Raw genomic sequence first — 25,772 nt, 5'->3', positions numbered from 1 at the left:
GTCCTCGCCCATGGGGCTGCTTTTGTGGGTCACCCACCCTCCTCTGACTTCATTTTCCAGCTAGACCAATTATGGCATTGAGTGCTTCCTGGGAACTCTGGAAGAAGATTTTTCTTCCCCAAGCCCTTGGAGAGACTCTTTGGCTGATCCTGACTGACATCACAAGCACATTTTCAGGCAGCCTAACCAGGTCCAACTGGTTCATGGTAAGCAATCCTCTCTTCCCCTGCTAGCTGTGGTTCCTGGCATTGTCAGTCAGCTTCTCCAAGATCCTGTTACCCTCCCTCCTCTCGTCCTCATCCCCTCCTACTTTTTTTCTTAAATTTCTCAGTAAATATTTTTTGCCTTTTCCCAACCACATTCCCAGGGTTGCTGGCTCGGTGGCATCTTAGAACTCCCCAACCCGGACCTCCTTTTTGTTTATGACAATCCTCTTGCACAGGAATTTGCTTTGTATATTTACATGCACATGTTTACCTCACGAAACATTTGTTAAAACAGAAGCAGAAAACAAACAGCAAACTTTTTCCTGTTGCATAAGCAGTAGACATTACTGGTGTCCAGTTTTAAAAACTACAGATAAATAAGGTTAAGAAAAGAAAGGCACGTTGCTGTCACACAGACATGGCCACTTATTCTCACACTTCAAGTTTCTTCAGATCCAGAAGCTCCTGTCGTGCCCCTCCACACATCTTTTCTTCCTCAGAGTAAACATCCCTGGTTTCCTTCACATGGTCATCAGAGAATTGATCTGAGCCCCTCTCTGGCCCTGGCCCTCTTCTCGTGGGATTTCCCCATTCACACATGGAACTGACCCATGCCATGTGGGCTGATGATGGCGCCCCGTCAGGCCAGCATCACTGACCCTACTCACTCTCACTTTCCTATCAGTCCTGCCACCGAGCTGAATCACGATGACCATTTGATGGCCTCTTTAATTTTGCAGCTATTTCAACCACTTAAAAAAAAATTTTATTTGCCTGTGTCAGGTCTTAGTTGACACGTGAAGGCTCTCTCGTGGTGGCGTGCAGGCTCAAATGCCCCACAGCATGTGGTATCCCAGCTCCCCAACCAGGGTTTGAACCTGCATCCCCTGCATTGGCAGGTGGATTCTTAACCACTGGACCACCAAGGAAGTCCCTCAACCACTTTCGGCTTACTCTCTTTTTACTTAAACTGTTCCTGTACTTCATTGTCAACAAAAGATTATGAATGATTTTGTTGCTTTCTAAAACCCAAATGAAAAGTGGCCTATTTAAAAAGAAAAGTGGCATTTAAAAAGAAATAGATACTCTGCCTGTTTAAAAAGACAAGTAGCATTTCTTTTACTTGGACAAAAAAAGGGATGCAGAGACCGGGCTTGGGAAAGGACATGCTCTCCTCTCAGGAGACGCAGGCAGACCACCAGTGACCACTGCTTTCCTTGATTAACCCTCAAGAGCTTTGTCTTTAATGACCATCTCTAGAATCTGCCTCCATATTGACATCAGGTCCCTCCTTATTAGTTTATAGAATCCAGTGTTTCCTTTGTTGAAAAGTGAACCCGACTTGTCTGTCTCTAACCTTTGGTCACATCTTTCCTTCACTGCTATTCTTCCCAGAGTGCTGACAGTACCATGATAGCCTCAGCTTTAAGTACTTTGAGGGCCCTTGGATATAAACTTTTGAAGCCAGAAGATTCAATCCCATTCATCTCAGCACAGTTCTCTTCTGTAATATTTTCATCTATCTTGGACCTTAGTTATTATTATTATTTTTTTAATTCGTGGTTATTTCTCCTCCAACCTGACAGGTATTGAGTTGGCCAAAAAATTCCTTTGGTTTTTAAGTAGAAATAAAAGGCGCTTTTTTCATTTTCACCAAGAATTTTATTGACCAATATAGTCTACCATTTTGTCCCTCTACCTTCTTCCATTTTCCAAGCAACTTCATAATTCCATCCTCCCAAAACTATTTTATTTTTTTGAATGAAGAACTGTTCCAGGTGCCTTTTACAGCCTTCTAGGGAAATTTTTCCATTATGAAAAATTTTTAAAGACTGAAATAAATGGAAATCCAAAAGTGCAATGTCTAGTGAATATGGGAGATGAATCAGAACTTCCCAGTCAAGCTGTAACAGTTTTTGCCTGGCCATCAAAGAAACACATGGTCTTGATGTATCCAGTGAAATACTAGGCATTTTCTATTGACTAATTCTGGGTGCTTTTTGTCAAGTGCTTCTTTTAGTTTGTCTGGGAGCTGTACTTGTTGGAATTAATCATTTGGTTTTCCTGGAGGAGCTCTTAATAGAAGACTCCCTTTCAATCCCACCATATACACAGCATCACCTTCTTTGGGTAAAGACCCGCCTTTGGTGTGGTTGGTGGTGGTTAATTTTGGTTGCCCCACAATTGCTTCATTCAACATTATTGTTCAGTATCCACTTTTCATTGCCTGTCACAATTTGTTTCACAAATGGAATGTTTTTATTACATTTAAGTAGAGAATCATATGTAGAAATATGGTCGAGAAGGTTTTTTTCACTTAACTTACACGGAACCAAATATCAAAGCTATTAACAAAACTAAACTGACCCAATGATTTTCAATGCTTGATTTTGATATTCGGCTATCTCTTGCACGGTGTAACAATTGATTAATTGCTCTCAATTAACGTCTTGATCTAATTGCTATCAACTTCAACTGGTCTACCCAACCTTGGAGCATTGTCCAGTCAAAAATCTCCAGCATGAAACTGTAAACCACTTTTGACATGCACAGCACAAATCTTTTTTGCATTTCAGTTGCATTTTTATGTTTCTTGTAGCAATAAAGCGTAATTTGCCAAAAATGTTGCTTTTTTCTTCCCTCTTCAATATTAAAATGACTACACAAAAAGTTACCAATTTTGATACATTTTTTAAAATGCAGGCTCATATGACAGCTGTCATGATACAATCTAACAAATTGTTTCTAATGAAGTTAAAGACAAGCACTACTCAAGCCATCTCATGGAAAAAAACGGAATGAACTCTTTGGCCAACCCAATAAACTGGAAATAAGTGCTTCTTTTTCTTCATCATCCATCAATTTTACACCTGTGGTCTCTAGCAGCCAATTAGTCTCTTCCTCCATCACTTCAATTTTTCAAATATAACGAAGGAAGGTCACTTGCGTTGTCTTCACAAAGTCCAAAAGTAACCATCTATTCTGGGTTTTCAGTTTGTGAACACTTTGATCAGTGGTTGTTGCTTTCTGTCTTTGGCTAACTGCCCATCAGAAATAATGGGATCTTAACACTGTATTAATTCATGGTCTGATTGTTTGCAAAATGGAAAAGACATAAGGTTCAAAATACATTTCTTCACCTGTAAGTGTCAGGGAGATTTCTTTGTGTGAAATAAGACCTACTAGATAAGCTATAGAGAAGCAAGGACATTCAGCAGAGATGAATTAAAGCTCAGCTCAAGTTCTGGAAGGAGTCAGGGGAGGAATTAGAAGCTGCACAGCCAAGACCTGAAAGCTCTATTCACAAATCTTATTCTGGACCCTGCCTACCAATCCTAGAAAGTTGAACAAGGAAATATATGGACGGAGGATAAAGCAGAGGAATACATGTTATAAGTAACACATTTTGGCCTTAAATCCCCATGCAGCCCTTTCAGAAGCTAGGCTGGAACATGAGACACCTTTTGTTGAAGCTGGAATCGGTACCAGATCTGTCTGCCTCTTTCCCCCAATCCTGGTCCTGAGGGAAGTCATTCCAGAGAAGTGGCAAATACAGAAATAAAATGTAAGCCAGATCAAGAAAGCCCCCAAGCTTCCAATCAGAACTCATTGAAGTCAGGATAGCAGGAGTGCACCTTGAGCTCTCATACCTGGCAGATTATTTAAGAGAAGAGCTAGAAAGAAGGGATTCCTTGTTGGTTCAGTTGGTAAAGAGTCTACTTGCAATGTGGGAGACCCGGGTTTGATCCCTGGGTTGGGAAGATCCCCTGGAGAAGGGAATGGCAACCCACTCCAATATTTTTGCCTGGAGAATCCATGGACAAAGGGGTTGCAAAGAATCAGACATGACCGAGCAACTAACACTTTCACTTTACTTCCAGAAAGGAGAAAACCAAGGGGAAGGAAGAGAGCTTAGTTTTATTCTAGGCAGACCCTACCTTGCTCTAACCCCCTTTACCTCTGAAGGTTTGTGAATGAAGTGCCTCTTCAAAAAGAAACTGGGATCAGAGAGAGAGAGAGATGGTGTATAGCCTTTTCCTGAGAGATAGAGAGAGCCGCCCTGATTTTCCACATCAAGGTTTTGGGGAGTAGGGGATGTGGCTCCCAAGAGTGAAGCCCACTGTGTCCCTAGGCTACAGCCCAGGCAAGAGCATTCACCCCTGAACTTGACCTACACTTGGTAGAAAAGTGATGAGGTGTTAAGAGATGTTTGTCCCCTAGTCAGATTTGGGAATCATTGCACAGTTACCTCATCTCAGAGAACAGCAACATATTTTAGTGTATTAAAAGCTCTGAAAAGTCCTGTGGCAAGAGTGTTTCCCAAACTCTTCTGAGAATGCATTGTTTTTTTTTTTTGCGGGGGAGGGGGGTGGTTTCCTATTATCGTGCAGAAGAGTGTTCCATGGAAAACACTGTAGAGGGCAGCTTCAGTTCATGGATTTACTCTGTGAAATGAGTTCAACAGGTAAATGAGGGAATGGACCCATTTTCTGTGTTCTCACCTAATACTTATCACCATGTTCTATATACTTCCCCTGGAATACTTGTTTCAATGCCATAGCTTTAACTACCGTATAAACAGAACTGTTCCCTTCTCTCTTGTTCTAGCACTGATCCCGTTCCTGAGCACCATACCCTCTTTTCCAGCTGTGTGCTCACTAGCCCTTCTCACTGGGCATCAGGCACATGCACCGAGTACAATGTGCCCACATCAAGATGCAGTGTCTCCTCCTCCAGACGGGCTTCTCTTTCCGTCTCTCCTGTTGTTTCAGCATCATCACCCTCCGTTATCTAGCTTGAGCGTCTCAGCAGATTCCAAGACCTTTTCATCTCCTTTACTTGGGAGAATATATTTTAAAATCATATACATTTAATAAATACACATATAATTTTTAAAATTTAACATATTATACCTCTGTGACTTTTCTGTTTTGCACTGACATGGTGCAGACTGTCACTTTTCATTTGGACAATTGCAATAGCCAGGTAAATTAAAGACTCAGTGGAATTTTTTCATGGAAAGGAGACTTGGCATGGGAACCTTTAATATATCTGTTTTTCAAAATAATAAATTACAGATATGCCTGTAAATATATGAAGGAGATTATGACATTAATATTAATGAACAAGGTGGGGTTTTAAAGCTAGTGATCAAGAGAAGCAAGAATGCTCCATTACTACCCTGTCAATCTCTCTTTTCTGTTAAGTTCTGGAGGTATCTGAACACATGACTGAAAGTGACAATGGGAAATCAGCATGCCATTTTATCACTGAAAGCTAAGTGAGGTCACTAGATATGATTTTTTTTCCCCCCTTCATATAGTTCCTTAGGATCACAATTGTGGACTGTTATTTTATCAATGCAAAGTTATAAAGTTCCAAGTAATGACCATTCTACTTTGACTTGTAGATATGCACATTGCCTTTAATGAATCAATCCACTATTCTTAGACATACTTAAAGTTCTTTTACACATAAACTCACTTAATCTGAAGAAAGAGGTATTTTCCGCTTCTCAAATAGGGAAAATTGGATGTCAGAGTGGCTAGCTGATTTTCCCACCATAACTAGTTTATAGCTTGAACTAGACTCTGAACTCTAAGCCCTGATTGCTTTCCTCTACAACTCAGTTGGCTCCCAAAACCCAAGTGATATTTACATTCAGTGGATGAGAGATGAGCTTCCCAAGCCTTTGTTATGTATTGTTGTCTTTCAGTCACTAAGTTGTGTCTAATTCTTTGTGACTTCATGGACTGAAGCATGCCAGATTTCCCTGTCCTTCACTATCTCCTGGAGTTTGCTCAAGCTCATGTCCATGGAGTTGGTGATGCCATCCAACCATTTCATCCTTTGTCATCCCCTTCTCCTCTTGCCCTCAATCTTTCCCAGGATCAGGGTCTTTTCCAATGAGTTGGCTTTTCGCACCAGGTAGCCAAAGTATTGGAGCTTCAGCATCAGTCCTTCCAATGAATGAATATTTAGGGTTGATTTCCTTTAGAATTGACTGGTTTGATCTCTTTGCTGTCCAAGGGACTCTCAAGAGTCTTTGTTATGTGAGAAACTGATACGAGGGGACCATTAGTAGGTAGAGCCGAGAAGCCCTACAAGTAAGGCATTCAACCAACCTCTCATCTAACTATGGGCTACAGATAAGCCACCTGCCCCACCAGGCAAAGTCATAGAGCTTATTTTGATCAGGAGCATGTGACAATGAGGATGCTCTATTTACTTCCATAGTATAGTTTGTAATGCTATAGTAAATACATTTTACAGTATACTGTCTAGAATGAATTGATATGGATCTGGCTTTGCCGCACACCAGTGATGTAGTTCCTGATTTATGGCATCCTAAAGAAACAACAATAAAGGATGCCTTGGGATTCTTGGCAGGCAAATATAAACAAAGCTCCCTCATGTTCTTTTGAAGAATTCCAGGGACGGAGACCCACAGGCCTTAGTTAGTGTAGAATGTGAAGATCAGGAAATTCTTTTCTTGTTTCCAACCATAGAATATACTGATTTGATTAAATAGAATTTCCTCTTGTTTGTGTTACTCTGAAGTATGAAGAAACTGGTCACCCACCTATTCCTTCAAAAGAAAGGATTTCAAATTGCTTGAAGGAGATTGTGATCGAATCGCTCCTCAATTTTTCCCTTCAGGCTAAAATACCATAATTGCTTTAAGCTCCTTCAAAGCATCTATTTTCCACCCCTTGCATTGTTTCTATTTCTTTTCTTGGGACTCATTTCAGTTGCTCCCTGGCATTGTCCTTGTAAAATAGAGGGGATGGAATTGGACACAGCTGTGTCCAATTGTGACAAATGTGGAGTGCTAGTAAAGAGATTGCTTCCGGGCTCTGCGTGGCCTACCTGCCTTGGCACACAAACCAGGGAACTCTTGTTGCCATCAGTTATTTAAAGAAAGAGGGAGAGAGGGAGGAAGGAAGAAGGAGAAGAAGAACAGGAAGGAAGCTCCCATCCTTTGCAATAAAGGCTATAGTAGAGGAAAAACATGCCTCTGATGGCCTCACCCAGCTTGGCTACTTGCTAGGGTGAGAAAAATGTGCTCATTTGGGAGCTTGAGAAGTGTTTGTATGCATTTATGCTGGGGAACTGTGCAGTGCTGTGGATTATAGATAGGGATCCTGTGCTTGAGAAGAACAGAGTATGCACCCTCTGACCCAAATGGAAAAGGAACCACTAAGTGTTCAATATGTGCACTGAGATCAAAGCATGCAGGCAAAACTTTGCCAGCCAAGTGCTTTTGAAACTGTGCAAAATTAGAATCCACTGTGGGATTTTCAGAAAGTAGTTTGAACTCTGCAGTCCTTAAAGAGAAAGTTCCAAAACCCACCAACTAGGAATGCAAAGTGGTGCTGCCACTTTCGAAAACCCATTGGCAATTCCTCAAAATGTTAAACACAGAGTTCCTTCATGACCCAGCAATTCCACTCCTAGGCATATAACCGAGAGACCTGAGAACATACAACATTATTCACAATACACAAAGACTAGGAACAATCCAAATTTCTATCCACTAATAAGTGGATAAATAAAATAGGGTATATCCATACAGTGAAATACTCAGCCATAGAAAGAAATGAAGTACTGATGTCTGCTATAATACAATGGACCTTGAAAACATTATTTTAAGGGAAAGAAATCAGGCACAAAAGGCCATGTATTATATGATCTCATTTATGTGATCTACCCAAAATAGGCAAATCTAGAGAGGCAGAAAACAGATTAATGGTTGCTGAGGGTTAGTGGGGAGGAGGGGGAAATGGGGTGACTGTTAATGAGTGTGGGGTGGGTTCTTTTGAGATGATGGAAATGTTTTGGAATTAGATAGTACTGGAGGTTGGACAACGTTGTGAATATTCTAAAATCAACTGAATTGCCCGCTTTACAAGCGTGAATTTTATGGAACATGGAATATTAAAAAAAAAAAACCAACCCCACTATTAATATATATCTGGGACCCTTATCACTTAAAAAAACAAAGAAACACCTCAAAAAGTTTTCTTTCATGACTGTAAGGCTTTTTACCTGGTGTGGAAAATATCATGCTGGTTCACTTGGTTTCGTGAATTTTGCTGGCATAGTAAGATGTTTGTAGAAAGTGGCTGAATTATGACATTGAGAAATTATTCTGGGTGGTATAAACACAGACTGGGCTGCTTGCGAGGAAAACAGGAACGTCTGACTCAGTCCCTGCTCTGCGAGTGGTCATTTATTTTTGCTGCTACTTAAGGATCAGATTTTTTTTTTTTCCTGACCATTTTTCAGTGAATATTTCTGTTGGGACGCTTTCATATTTGAGGTCCTGTTAGATGAATCATCGTATTTGCAAACTTTTTTCTTTAGTATCCATTCTGGAAATGGAATGACTAAAAACACACCAACTCTAATTTCAGGCTCATGAGATTATTTCTTTCCCTTCAGCTATTTTTTGACACCTCTAATTAGCATCACCAGCCTGGCTGTCCTCTGGTGGTGGCAAGCCCGGCTTCTTCCATCAGCTGCCCTGCTTTTTCCATCGACACGTTTCTGTTACTTTTGAAGGAGGCAGATGCTCCTGCTACATCCAAAGAGAATTCACAAGGTCTGATGCTTTTTGACAAAATGGATGCCTCCTCCCTGTACTTTGGGATTGATATACGCTGTCAAAACAGGTTTTTCAAATGGTTTCTCTTTGTCACCTTGTACCAGATTTTCTCCTCCATTCTGGAAATGTGCGGTTTAATGTTGCGTTTCGAATCACTTTCAGTTGAAAAAGTGTGTAATAGAATCAGGGCATCCCACGAATACTCGTAACAGCGTCAGAGATGTCTCTTGTTTGCAGCTCTACATTCCGAGGGGGCTCGTGACAACAGTAAATTACACTGGGGTCTTGCTCAGTAATGGGCTCCTTGTCCTTTATGATTTTAAAGAAGCACTCAGGGTGACTTCTCCCATTCTGGCACTTTCTGTATTGGTTCGTATTTATCAGAATTTAAATTCTGAAGATTACCACCTCCTGAGAAGGGAAGTAGTAGCTCTAGTAGTTTATCCGTATTTCTCCACTCCTCGGATGTCAGGCTTCCTTTCAGAATCACTTAAGTGTAGACCTGGGAGGTGCCTGAAAAATGATGCGGTCTTTACCCTTTTTTATTGCCAAGGACACCAAGGCTGAGAGCTGGCAATTAACCTAAGGTGAGACTGGCACCTTCAAAGTCCAGTTCCCAAACTAGTGCCCTCGCTACCACACCACCTCCAAACCTCCGATGGTGTCTACGGATGAGTATCCCTCAGAGTCTGAGCTGGGAGAGGACCTGACGTCAGCCATTGCCCCAAGTAGTGCTCTGTCTTTCCCTTTACAACCTCCCTCTTCAGACTGGCAGAACTGGCAGTAAGCCAGAAGGGTTTTTCCTGCGTGTGTGTGTGTACACTTGGGCACACTTTTCTACACATGTGGCCAGGTTCTATGCTGCAGGGTTGATGGCCACTTCATTGCTCAAGATGGGAATGAAATTCTGTGCTCCCTCGAGGTGGTTGTTCGGTTGCTAAGTCCTGTCCGACTCTTTGGGACCCCATGGACTGCAGCACGCCAGGCTTCCCTGTCCTTCACCATCTCCTGGAATTTGCTCAAACTCGTGTCTATTGAGTCGGAGATGCCATCCAACCATCTCAACCTCTGTTGCCCCCTTCTCCTCCTGTCTTCAATCTTTCCCAGCATCAGGGTCTTTTCCAGTGAGTCGTTTTTTCGCATCAGGTAGCCAAAGTATCAGAGCTTCAGCTTCAATCCTTCCAATGAATATTCAGGGCTGATTTCCTTTAGGATTGACTGGTTTGGTCTTGCAGTCCAAGAGACTCTTCAAGAATCTTCTCCAGCACCACAGTTCAAAAGCACCAATCCTTCAGCGCTCAGCCTTTCTTATGGTCCAGCTCTCACACGGGTACATTTCCTGAACTCTTTCAAAGAGTCTGAGAGCGCTTTGCAGGCAAGCAGTTCCTGTGCCGCAGAGAGAAGAAACCAATGTGTTTCACCAATTGAAACAACTTGGTTTGGATTCTGCCTTCAGGAGGGAGCTTGAGCCCTGACTTATCTTCCTTAACATTTTCCTCTATGGAGACCAGACTTCCAGACACCATTAAATGCTTCTCAAGTCTAGTAGTCTGGTGATTTTGGATTTCTTTGCTGTTTCAGCTTCACCGAGACATTCTATGATTATTAAGCTAGGAGATTTTCATATATATATATAAATGTGTATATATTTATAAATGGAGATTTATATATGGATATTTATATATATAAATATACCTATATTATATATAATCTACATCTATAACTATAAACCTCTATATCAATATATAAGGGATACATCCATCCTGTCACTTCAGTCGCGTCTGACTCTTTTTGCGACCCCATGTACTATAGCCCACCAGGTTCCTTTGTCCATGGGATTCTCCAGGCAAGAATACTGGATGGGGTTGCCATTTCCTCCTCCAGGGGATCTTCCTGACCCAGGGATAAAACTCGCATCTCTTATGTCTCCTGTATTGGCAGGCAAGCAGGCTGGCTTTTTACCACCAGCGCCACCTGGGATACATAAATATGTTCCTTTTCCCCCAGTCTTTGTGCCACTTGAACAAAACCTTCTATTGAAGCTGAAAAGCTAGAGTATCATTATTATTCTTGTACCATATTTACACCTATTTGCAAAATCATTTGATTGTGAATTTTAGGATGTTTTTGGTCTTAAGGTTTTGCCTTGAGGAGGCCGGTGTTGCTCTGAAGTGCGTTGAGCAGAGCAGGGGCTCTTAGGCTTCCTGAGGCTCACAGGAAGGAAGTGCCAGCTGGAGTTCTCCTGCATTTGCCCTCCACCATTCTCCAGACTTCTCCTTCCTCCTAAAACTTCAGTGTGTTGCTCCTTGGCTTGACTCTGAAGCTTTCTGGAGAGCTGTAACTAATGGTGTAAGAGCTGTGTGGGGTACTAAGGCAACATCATCTCATTTCAGTGAACCAAAGGCTGGAAAGGCAGGTATGTGCACAAACTTCTGCTATTTAAACCCAACAGCATCCCGGAGCGAGGGGGCACTTTCTGAAACTCTCCATGCGGGTGTTCTACATAGTGAGAAAGCTCCAGAGGGTGTGTACTTAGTCACTTAGTCATGTCCGACTCTTTGTGACCTCATGGAGCGTGGCCCACCAGGCTCCTCTGTCCATGGGATTCTCCAGGCAAGAATACTGGAGTGGGTTGCCATTCCTTTCTCCAGGAGATCTTCCCAACCTAGAGGTTGAACCTGGGTCTGCTATATTGCAGGCAGATTCTTTACGGTCTGAGCCACACAGTAAGAAAGATCCAGAGTGTAGCTATGGACATAAACTACAGCACTTTGTCCACAACACTCACCAGTATATGTTGAGTGCTGCTTGCCCTGGAAGGAGGAAGGTGTCTTCTGAGCAATAGAAAGTGTAACTGGCTGTTTGCTCCCTCCTACTCCACTGACTCCCAGCAGTGATCTATAAGAAGTGCCTCTCCCATCCCTCAACCACATCTAGGCCCCTGGGTGGCTGCCTCAGCCTTGAACTCTGGCAGTTGTGTGGTGGTGGGCAGCCTGCAGGCAACGGATACAGTCATTGGAAGCAGAGGTGGGTGTTTTGTTTTCACTTTATCCAAGTGTCACTGATTTAACACATTGAAAATGTGTCAGTTGCTGCTGAAAAATAACAGTATACATTTCTACAGGGATTATACTGTCAGTGCCCAAGAGGTACAGTTTCAAGTTCATAGGTCCTCAGAGAAATGAGTGTATTGGACTAGTCCAGAACGCCCAGGCTTTGGGAGGAGAAGGAAGATTGCCACTTCTATATGACTTCTATATGACTAAAAGCCCTTCTATATGACTAAAAGGAATGGAATCCAACCATCCAGAGGAGGGCTAGCGAATCCTTCAGGTCACTCCGTTCATTTCTCACTCAGAACGTCTTTCCGTCATTTTCATTTGTGAGCATGTTCGGCAGTTCTGAACCTACTTCTGTGGGTCTCTTCTTATAACAAGTGATGGGGAGAGGTACAGCCATTTTTGGCCTTCACCACTTCTCATTTTTTATAACAGAATTCTGTCGCTGGATTCTCAGCAGCTCCTGATGCAGTTACAGGAGTCTTTTGTAGTCACGACTGAGCTCCGAGAGATGCTTGGGTCCCAGGAAGAATTCTTTGGACACTCAATGCTCGGGTCACACAGGGTTCATGAAGACTGGTAGTGTAACAAAGATGAGTCAGCAGTCAAGAGGATTCTTGGTGAATATTCTTTTGTGAATATACAGCCAGATCTGAGCAAATAAATTCCTCTTCAAAATGTGCAGAAGGAATGTAACATGATTCCTGTGAGTCAGATGATACAAAGATGTCTAAAGGAAAATTAACTTTCCCGCTTCCATACCTTTCCCCCTACTCATTCAAATATAATTTATGTCATCAGACAGCCAGGTGGCCAGTTAGAAACAGCAAAGGCATATTCACTCATGGTGATAGTGCAGCCAAGAGGTGAAGAGGAAAGCAAAGTGTTCTTTCTCCCCACAAGGGCCCCTGTCAGGGTCAGGCAGTGATGGACAGCACACGCAGCAGGGCAGAAGGAATCTGAAGAGCCGCGCTTCTGGACCAGGGGATGGGGGTGGGGGTGACAGGTAGGTTGATGGAGAAGGGGAAGGAGTGGAAAAGTACTGGGAGGAGAGAAGTGTCTGAGCCAAGACTCCTGGTAGACATGCCTAGGCTGGGAAGGCAGGAAAGTGTGTAAATGTGTAAAAGGGAGGGAGACGGGAGGGAGCCCTGGCCTGCAGCTCCCTGCAGAGCCTGGCCGGGCACCAGGGGTGAGGAGGGCAGCTTCTCCACAGGTCTGCTCAGCAGAGCCTGAAGGACCACACAGAAGATTTTGGCCTGGAACTAGATGCCTCGTGTACTTCCCCCGGGGCTCAGTGGTGAAAGAATCCACCTGCAATGCAGGAGATGCAGTTTTGATCCCTGGGTCGGGAAGATATCCCCTGGCTGAGGGCATGGCAGCCCACTCTAGTATTCTCGCCTGGAGAATCCCATGGACAGAGGAGCCTAGTGGGCTACAGTCCATGAGGTCCCAGAGTTGGACACGACTGAAGCAGCTGAGCACATAGGCACATATAGGGAGTATCTATATATAGTTTGTGTTTTTATAAAAATGGGATTATTCCACATACTACTCTGAAAAGTGCTTTTCTTCCTTAATAATACCTCTTGGATACCTCCAGGTCAGAGAACAGACTTTTTTTTTAAGTGGCTGTATAATATCATACTGATTACATACCAATCCATTCAACAGTTCCCCTCTTGGCAGACATTCAGAGCATTTCCAGTCTTTGCACAAGTGATGTAAAAGATGTATTGTTGACTCGAACTGACCCTTTTATTTCTTTAGGATATATTCCGCACAGTAGGACAGCTGAACCTTTTTTATGTAGTTACAGTTTTTTAAATTTTTATTTAGTTCTGGCTGTGCTGGGTCTTTGTTGCTGTGCTCGGGCTTTCTCTAGTTGTCACAAGTGGGGGCCAACTCTTCGTGTGGTGTGCAGGCTGCTCGTAGAGACGGCTCCTCTCGTTGTGGAGCACGGGCTCTAGGGTACATGGGCTGACTAGTTGTAGCTCATGGGCTCAGTAGCTGTGGTGTGGAAGCTTAGTTGCCCCACAGCATGTAGGATCTTTCCAGACCAGGGATTGAACCTGGGTCCCCTGTATTGGCAGGCAGATTCTCAACCACTGGATCACCAGGGACGTCCCAGTTACAGTTTTAAGATGTTTAAAAAGTATAATTCATGTTCTCTTTAATTATGAGAATGATTTTTCCCCTCACCCTATGAGAGCTATTATGTGTTGTTAGTTTTTTCAATAAATGTTTGCCAATCTGATGTAAAAGATCATATTCCTTTTGCTCTAATTTGCCTTTTCCTGGACTCGTGAGGTAGAGCTTCTTTCTCTGTGTTTACTGAATATTTGCATTTTCCCTTCTGTCCGTTGTTTAATTGCCACTTCTGTTCTTTTTTTCCTTTGTGTGTTTGTCGGATGCCTTTAGAGAGTATCCCTCCTGCTCTGAGATGGGTTTAATGGGAGTTAGTGTGATCTCCTTAAGAGAAAGTGTAAAATTGAGAGAATATCTGAAATGAGCAGCCTGTTTGGCCCTTTATTTTTCTCTTGACCAGTTTACATTTTGACCAGCTTGGGGGGAAAAAGTAAATCTTTTTTACTCCAAATTGTGACACCAGAGGATACAAGTAGCGGAATTTTCTAGGACTTATTCTCTGAACTGAAATTTCTCATCAGTTAGGAATAAATTGCCCATGTTCCCTTATGTGCAAGATGGTAGGTGAGAGCACAGTTAACTGTCAGTGTCTTTGCTTTACCTTCTTTTCTCCCATCCTTGCAGTTAACTCACAAAAACACATTAAACCTTATCATTGACCATGTTACAAATACTGCCCCATCTATTTTACTGGATAAGAAATTAAAGCATGTATATTTCAGATAGTCTCTGTAAATGAAAGGCTGGCCTTAACTTTGCAGAATATGCTTAGGAACCGTGCCCTCTGTATGGTGTGGGATACCAGCTGGCAAGTGGTTGCCAATTGACTAAATCACCCAACCCCCGGTGACTTCCTCACCTGGTCTGTCACCAAACACTGAGTGGGTGAAGGAAGTGTCATCCTGACCACAGTCATCCACAGGTCTAGACCTGAGGCCCCAGAAGAGAGGTCAGGGCATATGCCTAACTCTCCTTGGCACTCATTGCTGCTATAGATTTTTTTCTCCCCTTGAGTAAAAACATTCTGTAAAATAATGAAGTAGAAGATATGAAGTCTGTAGGACCCTAGCATGAGAGAATGCAGCTTTAAAGGCATGTCTCTATTGTTTGTTTAGGACAGGCTTTGTCAGCCTTCACATGCACTCTGTTCCCTTTGAAACTTCTTCCCTCTGACTACCCTGCTCCAGATTGGAGACCTGCTCTCTGACAAATTGATCCCAAGATCAGAGGCATGAAAGAGAGATCAAAAGGAAGCCAGGAATCACATAAGAGCATTGTGGTGCAGGGACTGGAGAGTTTGGCTATCAGACACGCTGTCATTCTTTAATCCGTGGATGTCTCACGAAGGAAGAACTTGATAGTTCAAACAAAACTGAAGAATGCTCTGTACAGAGATGGATTTAGATACAGTGATCTACTTATGAGCGTAATTAGGTAGGATTACCCCACCAGTGAACATTGGAGTTGAATGCAGACACCTCATCATGTATGAATTTGAAATGAAAAAACAGAGTAAGCCTACTGGTGGCTGCATTCTGTCTCCTCTGCCCACCAAGAGCAGGGCCCCTGTTCATTTTCTCCTTAGCTTTTGTTGTTGTTGTTGCTTTATTATTTTATTATTTTTTTTTCACTTTACAATATTGTATTGGTTTTGCCATACATCAACATGCATCTGCCACGGGTGTACACATGTTCCCTATCCTGAACCCCACTCCCACCTCCCTCCCCATACCATCCCTCTGGGTCATCCCAGTGCACCAGCCCCAAGCTTCCTGTATCCTGCATCAAGCTTTTGAGTCACTTTTCAATGGTGCTTCAGCCAGAACAACATCCTTTTAGGTCCACTGTCTTTTCATAAAACCAGTGGGAAGGCTTATGGATTTTTGAGGACTCAGACCATAGAAAATTAGGCAATTATAAGTCACATTATTAAGAAAAGTCTTATTTGAGACCGTCACTTCTGGACACGTCTGTTCATCCATCCAAGTCCAGCTCGCTCGTATCTATTTAGTCACTTATCCCTCCAGCAAATAGTTATTACGTGTCTGTCACAGACCAGGCTCTGAATGCTGGATCTTCAGAGACCAGGGCTTAGGTTCTGCCCAGAAGACGCCCTTGGGTAGTTAGGGACAGTCACAGAGGTCATCCATCACAGAGAGCCAGGTAAGGGCTATACCAGGTACATGACACCATGGGGTCACAGAGAAGAGGCAATGAAAGTAGACGGAGGACATGCTCCTAGGCTGGGTCTCAGAGAGGAGTCGGTTGGCCAGATGAATGGAGACGTAGTGGGAAAGGAATAGTAAGTGTGAGGCTGAAACCAGAAACAGAGGCAAAACCCAGGTAATGAAAGAGTTTGGAAATGCTGGGAAAGCAGGATGTGATGCTTTAAAATGATCTTGGTGACCCTGGGGAGCAGGGTTCAGAGGAGGGCAGAACTGAGAGCTCCTGAGTCAGGTGGATAAGCTCTGATGGGGCCTGAACCCAGACAGTAACAGAAGAAACCAAGGCAGGGGGCAGCTCCGCCTGCTGTTGAGGGGTTGGGTGCTACAGGATCGCTGCCTTTCTGGATATACAGGGTGAGAAGGGTTCCAAGGCTAAGACGGCTTCAGCAATGGGCCCCTGGGTGGAAAGGGTTGCTGTTCCCTGAATCTGGGAATGCCGGAAGGACGATTTTGGGGGTGTGCTGGGGGGAGGATCATCAAGTCTGAACATGCCAAGTCCGAGACACCAGTGAGTACCTGAGTGAATGTTTGCCAGCTGTTGGCTGTTCCAGGCTGGAGCACAGCAGAGATGTGTGGGCTGGAAAGGATATTTGGAGTCATTGGCATATGCCGTTGTTAAAGCTAATGATTCATTCAGTAAAGGGCACTGAGTCAGGATCAGCTTCATGGGGGTGTGACCTCTGCAGTCACAGGACCCCACACTCAGAAGGGCCCCCATATTTGGCTTCATGTTCTGTTGTCACAGTCTTTAAATTCTCATTAATTTTTTAACATGAAAAAATAATTTATTTTTTTAATAACTATGTGTTATTTTTTTGACTTGAGTTTGAGCAAGCTCCGGGAGTTGGTGATAGACAGGGAAGCCTGGCATGTTGCGGTCCATGGGGTCACAAAGAGTGGGACACGACTGAGCGCCTTCACTTTCACTTTTCACTTTCATGCATTGGAGAAGGAAATGGCAACCCACTCCAGTGTTCTTCCCTGGAGAACCCCAGGGACGGGGGAGCCTGGTGGGCTGCCATCTATGGGGTCGCACAGAGTCGGACACAACTGAAGTGACTTAGCAGCAGCAGCTGCTGCATTTTTATTTGGCCCAGGACCTTGGAAATTCTGTAGCCAGTACTGCTTGTGACTGCCAGGCTCTGTGCACAGTAGTGGGGCCACAGTGTGAGCAGCACAGACATGGTTCTTGCCTTAGGGGCTTATGGGCTGGCTCGGCAGGTAGACAGTTAAGGAAGGAATAACAAAACAAAATGTGTTATGTATTAGAGGGAGCACCAGGCTAATGGAACTCGGAGGAGAGGCCTCTAAACCAAAGCTTGGGGGTTAAGAAGGTGGGAAGTGAGTGCCCAGGCAGAGAGGCAGAAAGAGCGGCAGTTCACAACCACACTGGAGGTAGAGAAGAGTCTGAGAGGGGAGTATCCTGGGAGGCCAGAGGGCAACCAGGAAGGAGGAGTGTCCCGGAAGTCAGGGTCAGGAAGGACCCACAGATGCTGCCTGGTGAGTGGGGAATGAGGTCATGCCCAGGGAGTTCAGCAGCAAAGAGGCTACTTGGAGACTCATGAGGGTAGTCAGGTATAGAGAGGGGCAAGGCATGAGTTTACCTGTTTTTAAGGGATCAGTGGGAGATGTGGGCAGAGAGACCTTGAATGTAGATTCTGTGTGTCATTTTTTGTGTGTTTGGCTTAAATCTCCTGTAGAAGATTACAATTTTTAAACATCCTCATTATTTAATTTTAAGATTCTTTAACAGATCACAGCAAAGCTCATTATAAAACTGTTACAGTGTCTTCAAAGACTTGATAAAATACACAATTGCTCCTTTCGTTTTCTATATTTCCATTAGTTGCAGAAGGAATGGGGTTAAGATGACATTTGTTTCCCTTCTCCTTTATACGAATCTGCATCTTCATGTTTAACTGACACACCAGGGGCTCAGTTGTGTGCTGTAATGAAGATATTAAAGGAAAATAAAAAGGTGTAAACCTTGGTTTCCCAAGAAAGGAAAAAGACCCTGGAAGTGGGTTTCACATGAGCAGAGTAATATTTGTTTGGTTTTGGTTTCAATTTTGTTTGAATTTAATCACAAAGTGTTTTGAGCATGGTTTTGAACCACGAACAGAGAGCCAGTAGAGGGAGAGGTTGGGAACACAGAGGGAGTTACTGATGTAAGGCAGGCCCCGGGGTTGGGAGTGTTGGGTGGACTCACCTAATCAGCAGGAGGAGAAGGAAAGATGGCAGAGGGAGCAGATGTCCAAGTGAAGTCCCCTCTCAGTGCTGTGACATCCACCCACTTTCCTTGTGTAAGCAAACATCTGCTGCCTCCTCGTTCTGTTCTCTTCCTCCCTCAGAGTCAAGGCAAAGCTCCTCCTAAGTTCTCTCATCCATTGTTTTCTTTTTTTCTAATTGGAGTTTCGTTGCTTTACAGTGTTGTTTAGTATCTGCTGTACAACGAAGTGAATCAGCTATAAGTATACATTTATCTCTTCTCTCTTGGACCTCACTCCCACTCCCCTTTGTCATTGTTGTTCTGTCATTCAGTTGTGTCTGACTCTTTGTGACTTCATGGACTGCAGCACACCAGGCTTCCCTGTCCTTCACTATCTCCCTGAGTTTGCTCAAACTCATGTCCATTGAGTCTGTGATGCCATCCAACCATCTCATCCTCTGTTGTCCCCTTCTCCTCCTGCCTTCAATCATTCTCAGCATCAGGGTCTTTTCTAATGAGTCAGCTCTTCACATCAGGTGGCCAAAGTATTGGAGTTTCAGCTTCAACATCAGTCCTTCCAATGAATATTCAGAACTGATTTCCATTAGGATGGACTGGTTTGATCTCCTTGCAGTCCAAGGGACTCTCAAGAGTCTTCTCCAACACCACAGTTCAAAAGCATCAATTCTTCGGTGCTCAGTTTTCTTTATGGTCCAGCTCTCACAGCCACACATGACTACTGGAAAGACCATAGCTTTCATTAGACGGACCTTTGTTGGCCAGGTAATGTCTCTGCTTTTTAATACACTATTTGTCATAGCTTTTCTTCCAAGGAGCAAGAGTCTTTTCATTTCATGGCTGCAGTCACCATCTGCAGTGATTTTGGAGTCCCCCAAAATAAAGTTCGTCTCTGTTTCCATTGTTTTCCCATTTATTTGCCATGAAGTGATGGGACTGGATGCCATGATCTTCATTTTTTGAATGTTGAGCTTTAAGCCAGTTTTTTCACACTCTTCTTTCACTTTCATCAAGAGGCTCTTTAGTTCCTCTTGTCTTTTTGCCATAAGGGTGGTGTCATCTGCATATCTGAGGTTGTTGATGTTTCTCCTGGCAATCTTGATTCCCTGGGTCCCACTCCCTAGGTCGTCACAGAACACCGAGCTGAGCTGCCTGTGCTATATAGCAGGTTCCTGCCAGCTGTCTGTCTTATGCGTGGCAGTGTCTGTGTGTCAAACCCAGTCTCTCAATTCATGCCCCGCCTCTCCCCAGGTCCACACATCTGTCCTCTGTGTCTCTGGCTCTGTTCCTGCCCTGCAAATGTGTTCATCTCTACCATTTTCTAGATTCCACATATATGCATTACCAAACGGTATTTTTTTCTCTTTCTGACATACATCACTCTGTACGAAAGACTCTGAGTCCACACACATCTCTACAGGTGACCCAACTTCTTCCTTTCTATGGCTGAGTAATATTCCACTGTATATATGCACCACATCTTCTTTATCCACTCATCTCTCATCTGTTCTTATATTCAATTAATATTCATGGGGCTCCTGCTAGGTGACAGGCATGATGTCAAGCATTTGGAATATAATAGAACCAAATGGAGCAGGCCCCCCTCCTGACACTTAGGTCCTGGAGGAGGCTCTTCCACGTCTGGTTAGACATTTGTTGGCTCCTCCCCACAGGCCACACTGAATGACACCCCAGCCTCCACTTTCTCTGCCTTCCTCCTCTTCCTCATTGTCTTTTACTTCCCTCCCGGCTATCCACCTGTCTAGTCTGAGCCTGGAAGCTGGAATTCAGGGGCTGTGTAGGAAAAGGGAAAGAAAAGAGTTAAGACTAGCTTCCAGGAAAAATTTGGAAAGAGAAGATTGCCGTGGGAATTTGCTGCCGAATGCCTTTTGCTCTAGTCCCTCATGTTCTCAGAGCCCTTCTTGCTACTTGAAGATTAGGCCCTGTACTGCTTTTCTAGATTCCACATGTGTGCAATGTACAATATTTATTTCTCTCTTTCCAACGTACTTCGCCATGTACAGATGAAGCTATTTGCAAACCAGAAATAGAGAGACAGATGTAGAGAACAAAAGAATGGACACCAAGGCGGGTAGGGGGAGGGTGAGATGAATTGGGAGATTAGGAGACTGACATATATACACTACTATGTATAAAATAGACAACTAATGAGAACCTTCTGTGTAGGACAGGGAAAAGAAGGTACAGTCTGTTTAGAGGACATATATTAACCTTAAAAATGCATTCCAATATACATTAGGTACAGACAAATACTGTTTGATTTCACTTACATGAAATTCAAAGTCAGAAAGTACATTGGTAGATGCCACGGGAATGGTGGGGTGGAGGTGGGTGGGAAGGGGCAATGGGGAGTCAGTGTTTAATGGGGCAGAGTTTCAGTTTAGAAAGGTGAAAAATTCAGGAGATGGATAAGGCTGAGAGTTGCACAATAATGTGAATATACTTAGTGCCACCAAACTGTACAGTCAAATAGTTAAAATGGTATGTTTTATATTATGTGACTTTTACCACAATAAGAAAAAAAAAAATATTAGGCCCTATCCTTGACATTCCTGACCCCTTATTTCAAGTTCTCCAAGTTACTCCATCCTCTATCAAAACCACTCCTCTCTCATTACAGTTATTCTCAGCTGTTAAGTAGGACAAAGACAATTTCAATTAACTCACACTGATTTGTGAATGGTTGGTATCACCTTTCTTGAGGTAGGGGGAGGTGGTTGCATTTTACAAGTGACTCTGGGTTTATAGCAAGGAATCTTTACTCTGTCCTATTTTTTGGCAGCATAATAAAATAAGTGAGGTGTGTATTTCAGCATGAGGCATCCTCTCCCCAGGGTCAGTCTCCCCAAACTTCTCCATTTCCTTACCGCTTCCACCATTTTCCTCCTGGATCCATAAATTCTCTAACACCCCCAAGATTTTTGTCGTCACCTCCTCCTTTGCCTGCCCCCCTATGACAGAGCAACTGGGCACAGGTGGTGAGGGGGAGGGGGAGGGGGAGGGCAGCTGCAGCCCTTAATAGGGATTGTTTCCAAGTCAGGGACTGCCTGCCTCTGCAGTGGGAGTGAGGGGTGCCAGGGGCTTGTTGGCACAAAGAATGCAGCCTCCCCGTGTCAACGAGACATCCACCTGGAGCTGAGCTCATTGATGGCATTCCCCATGCCTGTGGGCTTTCACAGAGAAGTGTGTTGGGCCAGCAGGTCTCTGGCTCCCTGATACTGGGGAGCTTTGGAGTTCAAATAGAATGCAGTTCTCCCAGCCACTTGCTTTTGTTGTAGAAATGGCAGCCTTCCACCACAGCGGATCGATATTTGGGAAGTAAGTGCTGCAGGGACTACTGCAGAACAAGGCCTGAGCACAGGAGGCTCCACGGGAAGAGCTTAGGGAAAGTTGCTATCGATGGATCCTGTATCCTCTCCTTTAGATGTCAGCTTTGGGGAGCTCTGTTTTCTCAAAAGTCCTGGAGTCAGCAGTAGCTCTTGGGCACGTTTTTGGGAGTTTGTGAATTTCCTGAACTTTGAGATGACAGTGGTTTTCCCTGGACCCAAGATGTTACCCTAGAAACTCAGGAGTCTAGGTCAGCTGCTCTCAGATTTTAATGTGCCTCCAAATCCCCTGGGTATCTTATGACACTGCAGATTCCAGTATAGGAAGTCTGTGGGGAACCTGAGAGTCTGCATTTCTAACTAGCTCTCAGGTAAGGCTCGTGCTGCTGGTCTGCAGATACTTTGAGTAACGAACACTTGGAACTGCCCTGTCGACTACTTCAAGCACTAGCCCACTTGTGACTGCGTAACTTAAAGCTAAATTAATTACAGTGAAATAAAATGAAATATTCAGTTTCTCAGTTTGCACTGCATGCGTGCATGCTAAGTCACTTCAGTCATGTCCAACTCTTTGCAATTCTATGGACTATAGCCCGCCAGGCTTCTCTGTCCATGGGGATTCTCCAGGCAAGAATACTGGAGTGGGTTGCCATGCTCTCCTCTAGGCGATCTTCCTGACCCAGGGGCCAAACCCACGTTTCTTATGTTTCCTGCATTGGGAGATGGGTTCTTTACCACTAGCGCCACCTGGGAAGCCCCTCAGCTTGCACTGACCATGATTCAAATGCTCAGTACCCACATGGGGCTGGTTGCTGCCATCTTGGACTGCACAGATTAAGGCATTTTAAGGATCATAGGACGTTCTCTTGGAGGGCACTAGCCTAGAGTGAGCCTCTGTGCATCATTCATTGATCCATCCATTTATTCATTGAGCATCTGTCATATGCCAAATGATATGCTTGGTGCTGGGCATTAAACTAGCAGAAAAGAGAATGTCGTGCTCTTAGAGATACCTACAGTATGGTGAGGGCTCCAGAGTTGGTTACACTGAGCTTTGCTGTGCAGGTTGGAGGAACAAAGGTCCCCTGAGAGTTTCATGTGTATTCTGAACCAAGCTGTGGCGTCATCTCAAAATCGCAGTGCTTATGAGATTGGCTGCTGACATGCCTTTTCACCCTTTCAGGGCCATAATCATCAGAAACGGAGAAATCATCCCCATGTCTTCGGAGTTCACCCCTGAGACCGAGCGCCAGCGACTGCAGTACCTGGTAAGTGCCGCGTGGGTCTGGCAGAGCGCCGTGGCATCGGGGATGGCGTCAGAGCTGTTTTGGAGGAACACATTGCTGTTGACATGGGAGCAGACCCACAGCAGTAAAATGGCATATGGCATTAACTCCCCCCACCCCACACACACCTCCTGGATCACACATCCTGGCTTCGTGTGTGACGACACATTCCACCTCTGTGAATTTATTATGGTGGCTGGTTTTCTCCCATCTGTGATCAATCAAAGACACAGCATGCTCTGTTTCTTTTAATGATTTGGTACGTACAATATGAAGCATGGTATTAAAGAATGCGGATACCTTGTCCCCCGGCCTGCCACCCACTTTAACTCAAAGGGTACAGATGAGTGTTAATCTCATAGGAGGAGGAGGCAGCCCCAGAAACCCGATGACACCCCATGACTTCATGCTCCGATACAAAGTCTCAGGGGCCCTTCAGGAGAAATGCAGGTGTCCGAAAATCTGTGTCTAACCTGAAAATAGATTCTTCACGTAGATCCCACTCTTTGGAGTAAAATTATGAGCGGGTTCTAGGAGGGCCGTTTGGTTTTTCAGATCTTGAGAATTTTTGCTTCATTGAAGATTTGAGTTTTCTGGAAAACGGAGTAAATGTCCTGCCCTCATATCCCAGCTGTAGGGCATTAGGCTTATGATCTCAGTCCCATGATGATGGTCATGATCCAGGACTGCTTTGCAGTGGGCATCTTAGGGACCAGCTGCAAATATAGTCTGTGGATGATATATTTTCTTGCCAATTGGTTTTCTTTTTAGACAAAACGCTAAGGTAGTGACCTTCTGCTCTTAGAAAAGAATTGATGCAGCCTTCTCTGAAAGGAACTCGTTTGTGTCTCTTAATTCTGGCACATGGGAATAAGGTCAGGACTTGATGACTTTAGTTGACTTAGCAAGAAGCTGTGTGAAAGTGAGAATCGCTCAGTTGTGTCTGACTCTTTGCAACCCCATGGACTGTAGCCTGCTAGGCTCCTCTGTTCATGGAATTCTCTAGGCAAGAATACTGGAGTGAGTTGCCATTCCCGTCTCCAGGGGATCCTCCTGATTCAAGGATTGAACCTGGGTCTCCTGCATTGCAGGCAGATTCTTTACCATCTGAGCCACCAGGGAAGCCCAAGACGCTGTGTAGAAGCCCAAGAAGCCTAAGCTTCCCTCAGTTCCCATGACTGTGCTGTGTTGGTTTTACTCAGTAACTGAGCTCTGTTGATTTGGGTGGTTAACCTGGTCCACAAGACAGTAGGAATCTAAAGCCGAAGTAAAAGCTTTTCTTCATTCTTTTACTATTATTTTTGAACCCATCTGTTGCTGTTTACAAGCTAATAAACTTGAGTCTTTCTGGGCAGCCCAGATGTTAGAGAGCTTCACTTTGTCTGTCTGTCTGGGCACGGGGAAGGGACCAGCAGCAGGATCTCACCCTGGCCCCTTCCTCACTCACCAGCTGGGTGGCTGTGTTGCTGCGAGGGTCCTTCCAAGTAGAGTTCCCAACAGCCTGCCTCCCTGCCACTTGCCTGGCTCTCTCCAGCCCATCTTCCACAAAGCCTCCAACATGATCTTCACACTTCACACTTCTTTCCCTGAAACCCTTTGGCTCCTCACAGGGTACAAACGGCAGACTCAAAATCGGGTGTCCCACCCACCTCTCCAGCATCATCTCACCATTGCCCCTACCACTGACAGGGTATGTTGTGGGCTGTGGCCATGGAGAACCATCTTCCATTTCCAAGACACACCGTGATCTCTCCGACCTCTGTGCCTTTGGAAATAAGCTCTGCCTGGATAGCCCTTCCCCGCTTCTCTGCCAGGAAAACTCCTCCTTATTTTTTGAGACCCCAGAATAAACGTCACTTCCTCCAGGACGCGTCACCTCCCCTTCTCGGGGGGCCTCGCGCTGCGTGGAAGCCCATAGTGTGGCTGTCACCGTGCGGTATTTTATTGTTTATTCCATATTCTGTCTCCCCTCTTCCAGACTGAGCCTTTGGGAGGCAGGCCCCTTACCTTAGGCATCTTACCTTGTTGTTACCTAACACAGAGCTGATATTGATCAGGATTTGTTGACTGAAGCGTTCATATTGATGTCTGGATCATTATCCAAGCACCAAGCACCTCCCCACCCTCCCCCAAAACCCCTCACAGCAGGCTGTGTGCCTTTGTGCCCCCCTGCCCCACCAAGCCCCACCCTGTCCTCACCACCTCCGTGCTTCTTAGTAAAAACCATTTCCTGTTTTCCTGCTGAAGGCGATGAGTAAGAGCAGATTCACTTTTGTATTTTGAAATACTTTCACCTTTTTTTGCGTGGCAAAAAATGGTACCAAGAGCTTAAAACATTAACTTTTCTGGAGGGAGGGGAGTGCTGACCTTGTTCAGAGTGGGATTCCAGTGTCAGTGGTCTACCTTGGGACGGTTGGAATAAGATGTGTGTGACTTCAGAGCTCAGCCTGGTCACATGACTGTGTCTGTGATTTCTAGAATGTCCTTCACTGGTCCCCAGTTTCATTGTCAGGAATGGGCACAGAGAATACCAGAAGGCGGGTGTAAGGATGAAATGAAATAATAAATGCAGAATTTTTCGTGGCACATGGTTCTCATTTGCTTACTGTTGGGTGAATCAAAGTCTTGCCACTTCAGATTCTACTGGCCTGTAAACCACAGTGATACTG

The 25,772-nt window shown here is 44.4% G+C and overlaps 1 protein-coding gene across 4 annotated transcripts in view; it reads left to right on the top strand.

The window, feature by feature from the left end:
* PPM1H (protein phosphatase, Mg2+/Mn2+ dependent 1H) overlaps positions 1–25,772 on the top strand; it is a 305,996-nt gene that overhangs the window by 183,370 nt on the left and 96,854 nt on the right. For all 4 annotated transcript variants that reach the window (XM_006072608.4, XM_044941582.2, XM_044941581.2 and 1 more), the window contains exon 5: positions 23,001–23,085. In XM_006072608.4, coding sequence (XP_006072670.1) covers positions 23,001–23,085 — 85 coding nt within the window. The remainder of the gene's footprint in view (positions 1–23,000; positions 23,086–25,772) is intronic.

This window comes from Bubalus bubalis, chromosome 4 (assembly GCF_019923935.1).
Source record: "Bubalus bubalis isolate 160015118507 breed Murrah chromosome 4, NDDB_SH_1, whole genome shotgun sequence".
NCBI lineage: Eukaryota > Metazoa > Chordata > Mammalia > Artiodactyla > Bovidae > Bubalus > Bubalus bubalis.
This window is presented reverse-complemented; position numbering and strand designations above follow the sequence as displayed.